Source organism: Oncorhynchus clarkii, chromosome 26, assembly GCF_045791955.1.
Source record: "Oncorhynchus clarkii lewisi isolate Uvic-CL-2024 chromosome 26, UVic_Ocla_1.0, whole genome shotgun sequence".
Taxonomy (NCBI): Eukaryota; Metazoa; Chordata; class Actinopteri; order Salmoniformes; family Salmonidae; genus Oncorhynchus; species Oncorhynchus clarkii.
The window spans coordinates 37,225,751-37,244,824 of NC_092172.1; the positions used below are offsets into that span (position 1 = coordinate 37,225,751).

General features: G+C 44.9%; 1 protein-coding gene across 16 annotated transcripts in view; it reads right to left on the reverse strand.

The window, feature by feature from the left end:
- Positions 1-19,074, reverse strand: part of LOC139384372 (neogenin 1a) — a 215,625-nt gene that overhangs the window by 71,728 nt on the left and 124,823 nt on the right. For all 16 annotated transcript variants that reach the window (XM_071129098.1, XM_071129106.1, XM_071129103.1 and 13 more), the window contains exon 5: positions 10,898-11,034. In XM_071129098.1, the coding sequence (XP_070985199.1) occupies positions 10,898-11,034 (137 nt within the window). The remainder of the gene's footprint in view (positions 1-10,897; positions 11,035-19,074) is intronic.

Here is a 19,074-nt window from a genome sequence, read left to right on the forward strand (position 1 = left end):
GGCACCCCGTAGCCTCACTGGAATATATAAGGTTCTGAGTGGCACCCTGTAGCCTCACTGGAATATATAAGGTTCTGAGTGGCACCCCGTAGTCTAACTGGAATATATAAGGTTCTGAGTGGCACCCTGTAGTCTAACTGGAATATATAAGGTTCTGAGTGGCACCCCGTAGCCTCACTGGAATATATAAGGTTCTGAGTGGCACCCTGTAGCCTCACTGGAATATATAAGGTTCTGAGTGGCACCCTGTAGTCTAACTGGAATATATAAGGTTCTGAGTGGCACCCTGTAGTCTCACTGGAATATATAAGGTTCTGAGTGGCACCCTGTAGTCTAACTGGAATATATAAGGTTCTGAGTGGCACCCTGCAGCCTCACTGGAATATATAAGGTTCTGAGTGGCACCCCGTAGTCTAACTGGAATATATAAGGTTCTGAGTGGCACCCTGTAGCCTCACTGGAATATATAAGGTTCTGAGTGGCACCCTGTAGCCTCACTGGAATATATAAAGGTTCTGAGTGGCACCCTGTAGCCTCACTGGAATATATAAGGTTCTGAGTGGCACCCTGTAGCCTCACTGGAATATATAAGGTTCTGAGTGGCACCCTGTAGTCTAACTGGAATATATAAGGTTCTGAGTGGCACCCTGTAGCCTCACTGGAATATATAAGGTTCTGAGTGGCACCCTGTAGTCTCACTGGAATATTTAAGGTTCTGAGTGGCACCCTGTAGTCTAACTGGAATATATAAGGTTCTGAGTGGCACCCTGTAGTCTAACTGGAATATATAAGGTTCTGGGTGGCACCCCGTAGTCTAACTGGAATATGTAAGGTTCTGAGTGGCACCCTGTAGCCTCACTGGAATATATATTGTTCTGACTAGCAGCACGTTGTCTAACTGGAATATATATTGTTCTGACTAGCAGCACGTTGTCTAACTGGAATATATATTGTTCTGACTATCAGCACGTTGTCTAACTGGAATATATATTGTTCTGACTAGCAGCACGTTGTCTAACTGGAATATATATTGTTCTGACTAGCAGCACGTTGTCTAACTGGAATATATATTGTTCTGACTATCAGCACGTTGTCTAACTGGAATATATATTGTTCTGACTAGCAGCACGTTGTCTAACTGGAATATATATTGTTCTGACTAGCAGCACGTTGTCTAACTGGAATATATATTGTTCTGACTATCAGCACGTTGTCTAACTGGAATATATATTGTTCTGACTAGCAGCACGTTGTCTAACTGGAATATATATTGTTCTGACTAGCAGCACGTTGTCTAACTGGAATATATATTGTTCTGACTAGCAGCACGTTGTCTAACTGGAATATATATTGTTCTGACTAGCAGCACGTTGTCTAACTGGAATATATATTGTTCTGACTAGCAGCACGTTGTCTAAATGGAATATATATTGTTCTGACTAGCAGCACGTTGTCTAACTGGAATATATATTGTTCTGACTATCAGCACGTTGTCTAACTGGAATATATATTGTTCTGACTAGCAGCACGTTGTCTAAATGGAATATATATTGTTCTGACTAGCAGCACGTTGTCTAAATGGAATATATATTGTTCTGACTAGCAGCACGTTGTCTAACTGGAATATATATTGTTCTGACTAGCAGCACGTTGTCTAAATGGAATATATCTTGTTCTGAGTGGCAGCACGTTGTCTAACTGGAATATATATTGTTCTGACTATCAGCACGTTGTCTAACTGGAATATATATTGTTCTGACTAGCAGCACGTTGTCTAACTGGAATATATATTGTTCTGACTATCAGCACGTTGTCTAACTGGAATATATATTGTTCTGACTAGCAGCACGTTGTCTAACTGGAATATATATTGTTCTGAGTGGCAGCACGTTGTCTAACTGGAATATATATTGTTCTGACTAGCAGCACGTTGTCTAAATGGAATATATATTGTTCTGACTATCAGCACGTTGTCTAACTGGAATATATATTGTTCTGACTAGCAGCACGTTGTCTAACTGGAATATATATTGTTCTGACTAGCAGCACGTTGTCTAACTGGAATATATATTGTTCTGAGTGGCAGCACATTGTCTAACTGGAATATATATTGTTCTGACTAGCAGCACGTTGTCTAACTGGAATATATATTGTTCTGACTAGCAGCACGTTGTCTAAATGGAATATATATTGTTCTGAGTGGCAGCACATTGTCTAACTGGAATATATATTGTTCTGACTAGCAGCACGTTGTCTAACTGGAATATATATTGTTCTGACTAGCAGCACGTTGTCTAACTGGAATATATATTGTTCTGACTAGCAGCACGTTGTCTAACTGGAATATATATTGTTCTGACTAGCAGCACGTTGTCTAACTGGAATATATATTGTTCTGACTAGCAGCACGTTGTCTAACTGGAATATATATTGTTCTGAGTGGCAGCACGTTGTCTAACTGGAATCCACACTGATCGACAAACCATTTCGGGGGCATTGTCATGCTGAAACAGGAAATGGCCTTCCCCAAACTGTTGCCACAAAATTGTATGCACGGAATCGTCTAGAATGTCTAGCGTTAAGATTTCCCTTCACTGAAACTAAGGGCCTGAACCATGGAAAAACAGCCCCAGACCATTATTCCTCCTCCACCAACTTTACAGTTTGGCACTATGCATTTGGGCAGGTAGCGTTCTCCTGGCATCCGCCAGAACCAGATTTGTCCGTCGGACTGCCAGATGGTGAAGTGTGATTCATCACTCCAGAGAACACGTTTCCACTGCTCCAGAGTCCAATGGGGGCAAGCGCTACACCACTCCAGCCAATGCTTGGCGTTAAGCATGGTGATCTTAGGCTTGTGTGCGGCTGCTCGGCCATGGAAACTCATTTCATGAAGCTCCAGACGAACAGTTACTGTGCTGAAGTTGGAAATCGGTTGTGAGTGTTGCAACCAAGGACAGATGATTTTAACACGCTACGCGCTGTAGCACTCGGTGAACCCTGACCCTATTTATTGGGGAACAGTTTGAGACAGGACAACTGCTAACGCAGTGCGGTGTTGTCGAGATGGGACAACTGCGAGAGAGAGTATTCATTGCTGTGTGAAGAGGGGGAAGATAGTATTCATTGCTGTGTGAAGAGGGGGAAGATAGTATTCATTGCTGTGTGATGAGGGGGAAGAGAGTATTCATTGCTGTGTGATGAGGGGGAAGAGAGTATTAATTGCTGTGTGATGAGGGGGAAGAGAGTATTCATTGCTGTGTGATGAGGGGGAAGAGAGTATTCATTACTGTGTGAAGCGGGGGAAGAGAGTATTCATTGCTGTGTGATGAGGGGGAAGAGAGTATTCATTGCTGTGTAAAGAGGGGGAAGAGAGTATTCATTGCTGTGTAAAGAGGGGGAAGAGGAATATTCATTGCTGTGTGATGAGGGGGAAGAGAGTATTCATTGCTGTGTGATGAGGGGGAAGAGAGTATTCATTGCTGTCTGATGAGGGGGAAGAGAGTATTCATTGCTGTGTGATGAGGGGGAAGAGAGTATTCATTGCTGTGTGATGAGGGGGAAGAGAGTATTCATTGCTGTGTGATGAGGGGAAGAGAGTATTCATTGCTGTGTGATGAGGGGGAAGAGAGTATTAATTGCTGTGTGATGAGGGGAAGAGAGTATTCATTGCTGTGTGATGAGGGGGAAGAGAGTATTCATTGCTGTGTGAAGCGGGGAAAGAGAGTATTCATTGCTGTGTGAAGCGGGGGAAGAGAGTATTCATTGCTGTGTGATGAAGAGGGGGAAGAGAGTATTCATTGCTGTGTGATGAAGAGGGGGAAGAGAGTATTCATTGCTGTGTGATCAGGGGGAAGAGAGTATTCATTGCTGTGTGATGAAGAGGGGGAAGAGAGTATTCATTGCTGTGTGATGAAGAGGGAAGAGAATATTCATTGCTGTGTGATAAAGTCGAAATGTTCTGTGTGTCTGAGTTATTGCTGGTCTTAATGTGTGTGTCAGTGTGCTGCAGTGTGTGTGTTATGCCGCAGTGTGTGTCTGTTGCAGTATCTGTGTGTGTCCCTGAGCAGTGTGGGGGCCCCCTGGTGAGGTGTTCTGGTGGCAGGTCCTGGTGGAGGCTGGGACCCTGTGGTGCTCATTATCTCTGGCAGAGAGAGATGTCCCCCTCTCCCTCGTTCTCCTCCTCCCTGAGCTGACGTACACCATTTCCTCTAACTGGAGTTCAGACAAATGGAACCTATTGGACTGAGCAATGAGCACAAGTTGACTAAATATACCAATAAAGCTTATGGGGACTGGGAGCTGCCAGGAGACTAGGGACATGTGGCAGTGTGTGTGTGTGTGTGTGGTGTTTTTAGGAGGGGAGGACAAGGGAAGTGTGTATTACATGGGCATTTGAGTGTGCAGGCCGGGGGATTTGCTTGAGGGGATGCGTTTGTACGCCCGCGTGTGTGTGTGTGTGTGTGTGTGTGTGTGTGTGTGTGTGTGTGTGTGTGTGTGTGGAGGAGGAATGTTATTCACACCTAAGAACACCATCCTGGTTTACAATAGAGACCAGATTGCACAGAGCACTGCAATTACAGCACTATAAGACTACATGATGACTGATTACCTCCAGCTTCTCCCTGCCTGCTACCTGTTTAGCATGAGGACTAAAATACACAGCCAGCCATTTCTGACATTTACAACTGATCAATGATGTTCATGCTTTAATGTTCTGTACATCAATCTCATTGTGTGAAGCCTTTATGCAACGTCTCTGCATTGTAATGTAATAATAGATTGTCTAAATCCATCATGTTCTATTTGATTCTATTCCCTTCGAGAATCATCTCTCCCCATATCCCTGTCCAGACCTAGAATGTGACAAGGACACTTCTAACACATGAATCCCACAGAAAGTCAGTAAGTCACACTCCCACTCGTATCGAAACAGGCTCGCCAGAGAGAAAACCCAGTGCTCTCCAGACTCCACAGTAAATGGATGTAGCATCAAAGTGAACCAAGAGCCTCTCTCTCTCTCTCCATCCATTCTGCCAGGCAGTCAGAAAAACTGCTGGGCCAATTCTCACAGGGGGCTCAAATTATTTTCTTCGGCAGCTAGATTAGTAATAGTAGTAGAAGCTTTATTGCTTTCCCTTCCTGGGTCGGACTGCAGTTTAGTTATTTAGGAGGACAGTGGAAGGTCATACATCTTTACTGTCAGTTTGTAACACAAAGCCCTCTATGGCTTCCCAATAGGCTTTTTGGAGGACTATGTGAAGGAGAGAGTTTAGCAACATACTGTGCTTTGAACAGAGCTGCGTTCAGGATGATGATAGTTTCGTGAACCTGTGTTAACCTGAACCAGTGGTAGTGTATTGGGGTCCTACAACAGCCTCAAATCGAGACATGGTGATCTACAGGTGGAAAACAATGTTTTAAACTGTTAAAGCTAGAATCCTACAATGAAACAATAAAGCATAACCACTCTCAAATAACAAATGTAACCACTCAGATACATAGAGCTATGGATGAAAGGACTGACCATCTGTGATATCAAAACGATAGTTTTAACCAAGTGGAGGCTACAGGGTTTGTTTACATAGTTTACAAACATAGGAGTAAAAAAACAAGCTTTTATGTACGGTTTTATTGGGGTTCGACTGTTTAACTAAGCTAATATGTCATTTAGAAGTTACATTCTTTAAGAATAAAAATGGACATACATCATTAATTTATAAGTCCAAAAATGTCTATAGAAACTAAGGATTCTAGCTTTAAAGGATTTGGCCTTGTATGCTGGTCAACACCAAAGCATTTAGGTCGACGCTCAAAACATTGCAATCCTGAACGCACCCTCACTACAAGGGCATCTACAGTAAGCATAGTTAGCACTCAAGCCATTATAATTCTGACTATGATACAAGGCAGGCACAAAGACAAAAGACCGTTAACTTGGATTGCATAGCTACATTACACAAGATATTATTGACTGAGGACCCATCGCTCTTCTTTACTTATCTGGATTAGAGGGTTTTACACACCAAACAAATGTTTTGGGAGAGTCCGATGGTCCTCTTTTGTTTCGCTTAGCCCCGAGCCATATTTATCTTTATGACTCCAAAAAAAAACTCCAGCCTGGCCAGTGAGGTTTGTACTCTACCCGGAGGGGGGAACGGAGCATGGGCTTGAGCTAATTAGCTCTCCTGTTCTTTTCACGATAACGGCTTTAGTCTAAATCCCGACCAAAACAAACAGTGAGGGAAGAATAAGGCGGCGGTGGTCAGATGCTTGATCATTGTTTTCCCAGCGGCTGGACCAACATACAGCAGCAGCAAGGAATGCATTCTGGGTAATAACCACAGAGAGATCAGTCCTGGGACGTCTAACACCCACCGCCTTTTAGGATGGTCCAAGAACAACATGGCTCAAACTAAAGCTAGAAGCTGGTAGAAATGACAAAAGATTGGACGGCTACGATTCTGAATGTAGTTAGTTCTCGCTGGTATTTCCTTCAAACAGTTACAAGTCAAAAGACCAGACTCCTACAAAACAGAAGCCAAGGCCCTTGTTCTAATACTCTGACAATATCCTTCCTGCCAACCTTTATTCCTCAAAGTAATCAATGATCTGACATCTAACAGTTGGTGTCTCTGTAATGGAACCCTTCCCTGTTTCCATTAAACTGTGTTACAACAGGGACAGACTTATTTATCTAGGTATTGGAACGGGGCCCTGTACCTGGTCAACTTGACTCAACCCTATCTGCACTCTGGGAGGTTTGGGGGGCTGTAATATTTACACCATGTCTGTGTATATATTCACCATTACAACTTGATATACAGTGCCTTGCGAAAGTATTCGGCCCCCTTGAACTTTGCGACCTTTTGCCACATTTCAGGCTTCAAACATAAAGATATAAAACGGTATTTTTTTGTGAAGAATCAACAACAAGTGGGACACAATCATGAAGTGGAACAACATTTATTGGATATTTCAAACTTTTTTAACAAATCAAAAACTGAAAAATTGGGCGTGCAAAAGGTCCTTTGCTGTTGTTCTGGGAATGATTTGTACTTTTCGCACCAAAGTACATTCATGTCTAGGAGACAGAACATGTCTCCTTCCTGAGCGGTATGATGGCTGAGTGGAACCATGGTGTTCATACTTGGGTACTATTGTTTGTACAGACGAATGTGGTACCTTCAGGTGTTTGGAAATTGCTCCCAAGGATGAACCAGACAATTTCTTTTCTGATGTCTTGGCTGATTTCTTTTGATTTTCCCATGATGTCAAGCAAAGAGGCACTGAGTTTAAAGATAGGCATTGAAATACATCCACAGGTACATCTCCAATTGACTCAAATTACGTCAATTAGCCTATCAGAAGCTTCTAAAGCCATGATATCATTTTCTGGAATTTTCCAAGCTGTTTAAAGGCACAGTCAACTTAGTGTATGTAAACTTCTGACCCACTGGAATTGTGATACAGTGAATTATAAGTGAAATAATCTGTCTGTAAACAATTGTTAGAAACATTACTTGTGTCATGCACAAAGTAGACGTCCTAACCGACTTGCCAAAACTATAGTTTGTTAACAAGAAATTTGTGGAGTTGTTGAAAAACGAGTTTTAATGACTCCAACCAAAGTGTATGTAAACTTCCGACTTCAACTTTAGTTTCTCGAGCCAATGCTAACTAGCGTTAGCACATGAACTGGATGTCTACAGGAAAGTAATTGCGCTAACACTAGCAAACTCCCAACTGCACGCAGAAACATAAAAATGGTATCTGCAAGTTCATTCGACTCTGTAGATACATTGACTAGTTAACAACATCCTGAAACTATCCCCTTAATACAGTCACTTCTAGACATAAGGTTTTGTTAATTAAGTGATGAATTGTGCTAAACCACCAGGGTTAATAGGGGAATTAGCTTTGGTAGCTGTGAAGAGAGCAAACAGGGAAGAAACAAACTATGCAGGCTTCCCATGGCTAAATCAATTATGGTCCATGTTCAAGTTTAATATACATCTTTAACATGGCAACAAGCAATTAAATGTATCCGCTGGGGGACCACTTAGTAGAGTGCATTGAAATAGAACTGTAATGTTTAAACTGTCTAACTGAGCCAGAGGTACAGTAGAGGAGATGTCTTGGAGCTATGTAGCGTTTTCCGTTGCATAAAGGTGCAACTTGAAGAATTCCTGATAAATGTGGTCCAATTATTTTCTTGACATTCAATCTACTTGAAATGGGGAAACCTCTGTGGCTCTACCTTCTTAGTCACCCAGATAAGAGCTATTCTAGCTTTTTAGAAGCTCGCCATTGGTTAGCAGAGACAACCGTCCAATCACGATTCAAATTGTCCAAACTGAATAACACACGTCACACACTGGCGAGTGAATAACACTCGTCACACACTGGTGAGTGCTGAGTTCACGCCAGAGCCCTAGTGGGGCCTCGCTGTCACACACAGAACAAACAGACTGGAACATGGAGAGAGGCTTTCTGTCTAACAGACCATCTCACATGACAACACACACACACAGTATGAGCATCTACACGGGCAGACACTCATGGTCCCCTCCATCCACACTCTCGTTCACGATCCCAAAAAGATAGGCAAATCCCCAAATCCCATAAAGCAGTGAAAAGGGATGTTTCCTTCCCCATTACGTGTCCGTGCCCAAAATAGCTCATGAAACGTTTCTTTTACTTCCTGAAAATGACAGGTTGATGACGTTGGGGCGACCGACTGGGAGAGATCAGGAAGGCAATATGTCACAGTTCAAACACTCAGAGATTCTTATCAGACTCCCACTGCCTCAGCTCTAGAGGGCCATTTACAGCCACTATTCTGGACTGTGGGGGGACAAAACATCAAGTCTCATCTTCCGTCTCAATTCTACATTAGAGGAAACATTTCACACCCCACTGAGCTAGCTCAAATATATAAATAAATATTCCCTCTGTACAGGCAGGCTATTCAACTTTCACTGGACCCAGGCTTGTCCTGCCTATGAAGAGCACATGGAAAGAAAACGGCAGGCACACATTTCCACCACCCAGAATCTCTCACACACATGTTACCTAACATATAGAAATGCATTAAGGAACTCACAGAGACACACACATTTCAGTCCTGGAGAAAGGACCATTTAAAACCAAGAACCCTCAACCCAGGCCTCCGCAGTGCAACAATGGCACAGGCCCTGTAATTAAAACCTGCTGTGTCCTCTGGCCTCATTTACTGTCTTGCCAGCTCCAATAAAGGAGGAGACATTGCAGCGCAGCCACACAGCCTGGTCCCTATAACCTGGCAGAGAGGGCCCCTGGAGCCATTACACACACTCTCTTGTGTGACTATGTGTGTGTGTGTATGTGTGTGTGTGTGTGTGTGTGTGTGTGTGACCTGTGCGCGTGTGACCGCGTGCTTGTCCTCATTGGTCCGTGGGAATGAAGTGAAGTGAGGCCTAGTGAGACTAGGTGAGACAGACTAGACTGTACAGTATCTGCCATGTCAAACTAAAGCCATGGGACTGTTGTTTCAGGAGTTCTAGCCATCTTTAAAAATGAGTGACAAGCAACTCCACTGATTCAGAAAAGATTTTGAGTAAACAGCAAAGCAACAACACTTGAAAACCTTTTTCAAAGTTCTAGGTTCACAACTTGGAAATCAAACCAAACTATGGGTTGGTGTGGAGAGTGGAGAATACATCCTGTCTTGTTTTGATTCAGAGTGTATGTGTGTGTGTGTGTGTGTGTCCGCACAATCCCCTTAAGCAAAGCAGCCAACCGCAGTCCTCAAACTGTTCAATTCAATTCAACAGACAAGCAACAGCTGCCTGTAGGGCCCCTCAATCATTCTGCAGCGAAAACCACCACACTAATCATGACAAAGTCTTCCATTGGGTCACATCACATCATTTGGTTTATTTCTCGGAAACAAATATGTACAGAAACTTGCCACAAAGCCTACATCACATTCATTTGGGTGAAAAGGCTTTAGGTCTTTCGAAAGAGAGACTTTTTATTATAGAAATGTCCATCAATTGTGCCCTACACATTTGTATCCATGTCCTTCAAAATAAAATAAAACCCCTTTTCCTGAGGCAGCCAATTGAGCGTTTATTTTGTCCAATTGTCAGGAGAACCAATTAATGTCACTTTACAGGTGCTTCTGCACAACATGTCAACACAATTGAGCCATTTTAGCAGGAGCTCTCATCCAGAGTGACTTCCAGTAGTGAGTTACTTACTGGTCCCCCCGTGGGAATCGAACCCACAACCCTGGCAAGCGACATGCTCTACCAACTGAGCCACACAGGATGTTGTGGAGGAAGATAAGAAATTAATAAGTGTGTACCCATTATATTTCTGTAACACTTTGGGAACGATAAATATGAGATTAACACTTCCTAGTCACAGCAACAGAGAGAGAGAACAGGAGAAGAAAATAAACAGGGGGGTTGATTTCACTCTGACTCCGTTTTTTTCACCTTATCTACAGTCCACGGGCCAACTACCTCTGTAGGCTACTTACTATCTACATTGTGCTGCAACAGGCTATTCTGATGGGTGGTTTTGATACAATGCTACATGGAATGCACACATAATGCATGTAATGGTTTGGTGTCTATCTACAGTATATTGATGATACCATATCAAGAGCTACAATAGTATGTGTCCTGGGGAAAGTTTAACTCTGGGTGTTCGGGTGCTAAATTATAGAGAGATTGTAGGTGGCTATTAACATTTGACACTCAAAAGACTAATTTGGATCTAAACCATTTGCTAACTGATAACGGTATGTGACGGATCGTTTAAGTGTGTGAAACACACTATCAGATAAGACTTTTTCCAGGCTAGTACTCCATGAAAAGTGATGTGTTTGACTTCATCAGTGCAGTACCTTGTACAGTGAGCTCTGCCTTGGCCTCGATAGTGTTGTTAGTGATGTCTGCCATACAGCTGTAGACGCCTGCATCCTCTTCAGTCAGGTTGTAGATCAACAGACTGCCTCCTCCCACCAACTCCAACTTCCCCTCACTGCCAGACAAAACAACAGAGGTGGGAAAATTAGAATTCACTTGTAGATTGTAAATCGGCAAAGATTTGACACTTCCTCAGAGTGTTAGTAAGGAACGGCTGAGCAGCATGATTATCGTTCACGAGCTGGCGTCCTCGTTTCACGTGTGATTCACAAGTTGCAACAATATATTACAGCTCTGTATGAGAGTCCTTTTCATGCCACCATAATACAGAGCCTTCACAAAGCAGACACAGCTCTGTATGAGAGTCCTTTTCATGCCACCATAATACAGAGCATTCACAAAGCAGACACAGCTCTGTATGAGAGTCCTTTTCATGCCACCATAATACAGAGCCTTCACAAAGCAGACACAGCTCTGTATGAGAGTCCTTTTCATGCCACCATAATACAGAGCATTCACAAAGCAGACACAGCTCTGTATGAGAGTCCTTTTCATGCCACCATAATACAGAGCCTACACAAAGCAGACACAGCTCTGTATGAGAGTCCTTTTCATGCCACCATAATACAGAGCATTCACAAAGCAGACACAGCTCTGTATGAGAGTCCTTTTCATGCCACCATAATACAGAGCCTACACAAAGCAGACACAGCTCTGTATGAGAGTCCTTTTCATGCCACCATAATACAGAGCATTCACAAAGCAGACACAGCCCTTGATCTATTCCACATCTGATTGTTTTACAGCCTGAATTCAACATGGATTAAATACTCATCTACACCCAATACCCCATAATGACTAAGTGAAAACATGTTTAGACATTTTTGCACATTTATTGAAAATGAAATACAGAAATATCTAGTTTACATAAATATTCACACCCCAGAATGAATACTTTGTAGAATAGCCTTCAGCAGCGATTAAGGCTGTGAGTATTTTGGGGTAAATCTCTAAGAGCTTTCCACACCTGGATTGTGCAACCTTTGCCCATTGTTCATTTCAAAAAGATGTCAAGCTCTGTCAAGTAGATTGTTGATCTTCGCTAGGCAGCCATTTTCAAGTCTTGCCATAGATTTTAAAGCCGATTGAAGTAAAAACTGTAACTAGACCACTCATGAACATTCAATGTTGTCTTGGTATGCAACTTGTGTAAATTTGACCTTGTGTAAACATTTTAAATAGCAGACAAATTCACCTTTCAGCAGGACGATAACCTAAAACACATCTACCAATTGGTGCCCTTCTTTGCGAGGCGTTGAAAAACGTCCCTAGACTTTGTGGTTGAATATTTGCTTGAAGTTCACTACTCAATTGAGGGACCTAACAGATAGTTTAGTTGTATGTGTGGGGTAAAGAGAAGGGAGAGTCATTCAAAAATCATGTGAACCACTATTACTCAACACTGGATGAGTCCATGCAATATGTTATCTGATTTGTTCAGCACAGTTTTATTCCTGAACGTTTTTAGGTTTGCCATAAAGTGGTTGAATACTTTTTGACTCGAGACATTTCAGCTTTGGAAAAAAATATAAAGAAACAAAATTCCACATTGACATTATGGAGAAGTGTGTGTGAATACGTCCTGAAGGCCCTGTAGATGCATGATCACTTGAGTTCTTGTGTTCAGCTAAAATGTGTGATTGAAATTCAAGAGCATGAACAGTGACCCTCCCACTGTTGATGACCCAGCACCAAGACATTCACACTAAGATGGTAACAGAGATGAGGTTCTCATTGGCTCTCCGACAACTGAATGGTATGAAGAACCCAACACTAGGTGGAAGCATCAATGAATTCCCTCAGGCCTGGGAGATTTGGTTACATGTGGGTCCAAAATCACCCCTTTTCCCAACCTAAAGCAGCATCTCATCTTCCAACAAACCCAGTGACCTCCATCTTAAAGAGCTTGTCCTTTGAACTGCTCAATATTCCAGGAGGGTAGCAGGCCTCCGACAACAGTGTTGATTTAACTTGTGATGTAGAGGAAGAAATCAATAGGTTATGAAGGAGAGCACTGGTGAGAGAGTGTGTGTGTGTGTGTGTGTGTGTGGTACAGTAGGGAGAGAGCAGTACAGTAGGGAGAGTGATAGTAGAGAAAATAGCCCTTGGCGGTACCAGGAAACAGAGGGGAGGCAGAGATGGCAGAAATGCACACTGCAGAACCCTGCCGGCCATCGATTTGATTTAAACTCCTGACTAGGTGGGATTTCCACCGCAGCGTGCACCCTTCCTGCTCTCTTTTTCACTCCCTCCCCCTCCCCACCACTTTGCCCTGCCTGGAATGGCTGCCTACAGCACCCTGTGCCACCTGATTGGCTGCTTACAGCACCCTGTGCCATCTGATTGGCTGCTTACAGCACCCTGGGGAATCTGCTGTGTAACAGAGCTGTTTGTTGGACTGGGTCTCTACCTGCTGTCTGGATGACATCACACTGCTGACTGAGGGAAAGATGTGGCTTGTTCAGAGCACAATTCCAATGATCTTCACATCGCCTGGATTGACAATGGATAGACTGTTGGTGTGGCCAAAGGCATGATTGAACCCATTCATTTTTTGTTGATAAGATTAGTGGAACTGCCCCAGCAGAAAGTTTTCAATGAACACTTGTGAAATAACAACACACACTGCAGTAAGTGAATATTATTTTGGTCCCAGTGTGACAACAGCCTCTTGTTCAGAGTGAGTGCTATTCGCTGAGATGTTCCCAGAGGAGAATGGCTGGTTGGTTGGCTGGTGGTGCAGTCGACTGCAGCCTATAGGGCGGGAGTTCCACAAAGCAGTCCAGACCCAACCACAGATTGTATAAGAGGGGAACAGTAGCTGCAGTCAGGACCTCCGACCTCTTCATGGAAAAACAGACAGAACATCTTAACAGTAACTCATAAAGGAGTATTTTGTCTTCTCCCCAGGTCCTGAGACCGTTTTATGAAACAAGCCACAAATATCTAGCTGGCTTCTCCTACAACAGTGGTTTCTCTCCCTTCTTCTCAGGGCCTCCAAAATGTTGTTCATGTTCTTTTAGTAGGTGTAGGAGTTGGGGCCATTCAAAAGACACAGTGTGGAATTGAACAGATCAATAGGATTCCTGGAGTCCTTTTAGAAGAGTCGCTGGGCCCCATTGAAGGCCTTCGCTCCACCAGGGGGTCTACTCTCATTGACAGTAGGGTGCAGGTATTGAAGACGTCAATACCTTTTCAGTACATCCAGAAGGCTACGTAGGAAAGTCACATAGTTACAGTCTCTCCACGCTTTACAACAATGAGATCTGAAAATGACTTCAGTTTAAGACGTCACCACTCTCACCTTTCAGTCAACGAGGAAAGATTATGAGTCAGTTGGAAGGGTTGAATCAGTAACATGGGAAGCAATATGGCCCAGCTCCATTGTCGTGGCTGATTCCTCCCTACGCTGTATTCAAATCTGAGCCGGAGCTGTTGTGACCGTGAGATATGCCACATCGCCGTGGTAACAGGGACTCTTCAGTGGAAGAGGCAGGAGCCTGGGCATAATTAAAAATGCATTACACAGTCCTCACCTACAAAGGGCTTTTTAATTAGCTCCAAATTTACACTGTCACTTAGCATCCGTTCGCTGCCGCCACGAGGACGCCAGACACGCTATCGGAGAAGGGTATTGAGTGCTAGGTGAGATGTCGCAGGTACCGGTTGATATGGCGCTAATTGGGCTTGCGCTTTGTGTTAGCTAATGCAAGCTAGAGATTTGGTGTTATTGTCATTTTCACCTGGCAGAGAGAGCCGCGTCACTGGCGTGCTTGGAAGTGTTGATGTACTGATGAAGCATGTCTGGCTGCAAGGATGGATAGCAGGGTCGTCAGGTGGCTCCATAACATGGATATACAGCTGGGTCGTCAGGTGGCTCCATAACATGGATATACAGCTGGGTCGTCAGATGGCTACATAACATGGATATACAGCTGGGTCGTCAGGTGGCTACATAACATGGATATACAGCTGGGTCGTCAGGTGGCTACATAACATGGATGTACAGCTGGGTCGTCAGGTGGCTACATAACATGGATGTACAGCTGGGTCGTCAGGTGGCTACATAACATGGATGTACAGCTGGGTCGTCAGGTGGTGAGGATTTGAGTAGACTGAGGTGAGGAGCGTAGGTCAACAACCAAGTAAGCCCCTCCCCGAAGGCAAGAGACTTTCTCCCACACTGTAGCGGAATATTCTTTTTTTTTTACCCCCCAATTTCATGGAATCCAATTGGTAGTTACAGTCTTGTCTCAACGCTGCAACTCCCATACGGACTCGGGAGAGGCGAAGGTCGAGAGCCATACTGCTTCTTGACACAATGCCCACTTAACCCGGACGCCAGCCACGCCAATGTGTCAGAGGAAACACCATACACCTGGCGACCGTGTCAGCGTGCACTGCGCCCGGCCCGCCACAGGAGCCGCTAGTGCCCAATGGGACAAGGACATCCCTGCCGGACAAACCCTCCCCTAACCTGGACGACACTGGGCCAATAGGGCGCCATCCCATGGGTCTCCATGGGAGAGGAACCTAGGACTATAGCCCAGTTTCCAATATCTGTTCTCTGTCCAGGCTCCCAGCGAGCCCAGGTTCCTATATCTGTTCTCTGTCCAGGCTCCCAGGTTCCTATATCTGTTCTCTGTCCAGGCTCCCAGCGAGCCCAGGTTCCTATATCTGTCCTCTGTCCAGGCTCCCAGCGAGCCCAGGTTCCTATATCTGTCCTCTGTCCAGGCTCCCAGGTTCCTATATCTGTCCTCTGTACAGGCTCCCAGCGAGCCCAGGTTTCTATATCTGTCCTCTGTCCAGGCTCCCAGGTTCCTATATCTGTCCTCTGTCCAGGCTCCCAGCGAGCCCAGGTTCCTATATCTGTCCTCTATCCAGGCTCCCAGCGAGCCCAGGTTCCTATATCTGTCCTCTGCCCAGGCTCCCAGGTTCCTATATCTGTCCTCTGTCCAGGCTCCCAGCGAGCCCAGGTTCCTATATCTGTTCTCTGTCCAGGTTCCCAGCGAGCCCAGGTTCCTATATCTGTTCTCTGTCCAGGTTCCCAGCGAGCCCAGGTTCCTATATCTGTTCTCTGTCCAGGCTCCCAGCGAGCCCAGGTTCCTATATCTGTCCTCTGTCCAGGCTCCCAGCGAGCCCAGGTTCCTATATCTGTCCTCTGTCCAGGCTCCCAGGTTCCTATATCTGTTCTCTGTCCAGGCTCCCAGGTTCCTATATCTGTTCTATGTCCAGGCTCCCAGGTCCTATATCTGTCCTCTGTCCAGGCTCCCAGGTTCCTATATTTGTCCAGGCTCCCAGCGAGCCCAGGTTCCAATATCTGTCCAGGCTCCCAGCGAGCCCAGGTTCCTATATCTGTCCTCTGTCCAGGCTCCCAGGTTCCTATATCTGTCCTCTGTCCAGGCTCCCAGCGAGCCCAGGTTCCTATATCTGTTCTCTGTCCAGGCTCCCAGTGGGCCCAGGTTCCTATATCTGTCCTCTGTCCAGGCTCCCAGGTTCCTATATCTGTCCAGGCTCCCAGCGAGCCCAGGTTCCTCTATCTGTCCTCTGTCCAGGCTCCCAGTGAGCACAGGTTCCTATATCTGTCCTCTGTCCAGGCTCCCAGCGAGCCCAGGTTCCTATATCTATTCTCTGTCCAGGCTCCCAGCGAGCCCAGGTTCCTATATCTGTTCTGTCCAGGCTCCCAGCGAGCCCAGGTTCCTATATCTGTTCTCTGTCCAGGCTCCCAGTGAGCCCAGGTTCCTATATCTGTCCTCTGTCCAGGCTCCCAGCGAGCCCAGGTTCCTATATCTGTCCTCTGTCCAGGCTCCCAGGTTCCTATATCTGTTCTCTGTCCAGGCTCCCAGCGAGCCCAGGTTCCTATATCTGTTCTCTGTCCAGGCTCCCAGCAAGCTCAGGTTCAATATGAGAACAATACTTTGAATATGAGTTGTGACTCCAGCGCTGTGCCTCTGCATCTGAAGCTGGGAGAGGTCACACACACGTGCTGAGCTCATCTCTCTCATTTTTGATAGAGCTGTCGGTCTCTAGAAACGGAAGTGGAATATCCGGTGCTGCACTGGGCATTGGTTGGCCGGCCCGGGTCACACTGTCTAAACAGGACCAGAGGGGAATCGTAACACTCATAACAAAACATTCATTATTAAATGGGCAGGAGTGAGTCGTTCACACTCAACCTTTTTCTTAATGACTCACCCTCTCGCTTTCATTTTTTTTGTGACCAACTCTTTCTTTAGTTTGTCATTTTTCCAGAAGGGGTTTAAAGGTACAGGTATTACATTCAAAATCCTGTTCATTCAGATATAGTCATACATTCAGTTAGAATATTTGCATGACATATTTCTAAAACTAGCAGAGAAATGCAACAAAGACAAACAGCTTCAACAGTTTAGTAATGTTCTGTATGCAAGGAAAACAAACAAGACTCACCCTCCCCAACGCACCCAACCTCCTCAGTCCCCATTCCCCCGCCCGCATCCTCCCTCCCCACCAGAAAACCATGTTTCCCATCCCTCCCCCACATGCATAGTCCCCCCCCCCCCCCAGATGAAAGCATGCCCAGCACCCCCTCCCTTCCATCCCCTGAGTCTCACCTTACATTTCCCCAGAGGCAGTAGGGATGACAACACATTATATTGATGGTGTGTGAATTGAACCATATTGCTATCCTGTCTGAGTAATCTAAATGTAAGAAGTACTTTTGGGTGTCAGGGAAAATATATAGGAGTAAAAAGCACATTTTCTTTAGGAATGTAGTGAAGTAAAAGTAAAAGTTGTCAAAAATATAAATAGTAAAGTAAAGTACAGATACCCCAAAAAACTAGTTAAGTAATACTTCTCTCTCTCCCGTCCGCCCGCCCGTCCGCCCGCTCGCCCGTCCGGCTGCGCTGCACGGTGAATGCAAACTATTGTGCAGCAGACCCAGGTGTTAGCACTCAGGGAGAAAGCAGGCTGAACCTCCCTCTTTGGCTGGGGCACAATCGGCACAGTGGTGCATTTGGAAAGAGCTTTTGGGGGTGGAGGGGTGAAGAAAACATTCCGTTTCATTTGAGAGCCCCTATCGGGGTAGTAGATGGGTGCTTTCTTTATGCAAACAGATAACATCTGTTGATCTGTGGGGAAACTGCGAGGACAAGCCAGCTTTAGACGGCTCTGAGCGAACAGCGGTATAAGAACAGTAAAGAACAGTAAAATAAAAATCAATGTGAAAAGACCCAGCCTTGGCATGGCCTCTTGAATGAGTCATCCATGAAAGTGTTTGTTTTCCTCTGTCTCGTAATGGAAACCCACAAGGCCCTAAGATGGGACTACTCCTGCATACCTTATTTTGATTTGCTTTTCACCAGAGCACTGAGACGACAGTGTACCGGTCTTTGGATTAGCGTATCACAAAGCTCGCAACCTACGTAAAATACACACATCAGAGGTTATGAATGTTCTTCTGGCAGGGTTAGGGTATGGAGGAAGGCCCTGTATATGTCATTGGTAACTGAGTGCAGGGTAAGGACAGTGGATGCCATGGGGGAGAGAGCCATGTCTGGGATGTGTAGACTAAACAGACAGACTGTAAAGAGTTCTCCTCAGCTCCAGTGGCAGAGAACAGCATGTCTGTCTGTTTTCCCAACTAACATGGCAGTGATGTCACTCCAAGTCTTCATCGATCATTCTAGCAGCAGTGAGAAACAGCCAATCCGATAACAGATACAGCCACAGAACTCTGGTAAGAATCCAGCATAGGTATGTGGTACTGGCCAACTGTAATAGAGACATAAGTGACTGTAAACTTTAAATCAGGGACCAAGTTCATTCAAAGAGTTTGTAAAATGCAGAAAATTGTTGCTAAACCATCAATGACCTCCAATGTGTTTAATTCTGACAGTATTAATAATGCAATAACATGAGCATTTATGAGTCTCTTCTCCGAGCCAAAGCTTTCGAGGTGAGGGAGCCATTTTGTTTTGTGTTCCGATGACACAGGATTTGTGCCTGCCCACCAACACCGCGTTACACCACGACGGCGTTTCCACGCACGCCTCAAACCCATTTAATAAGAGGGTTATAAATCTGCCGTGCAGAAACGGCGAGCTAGCAAAAG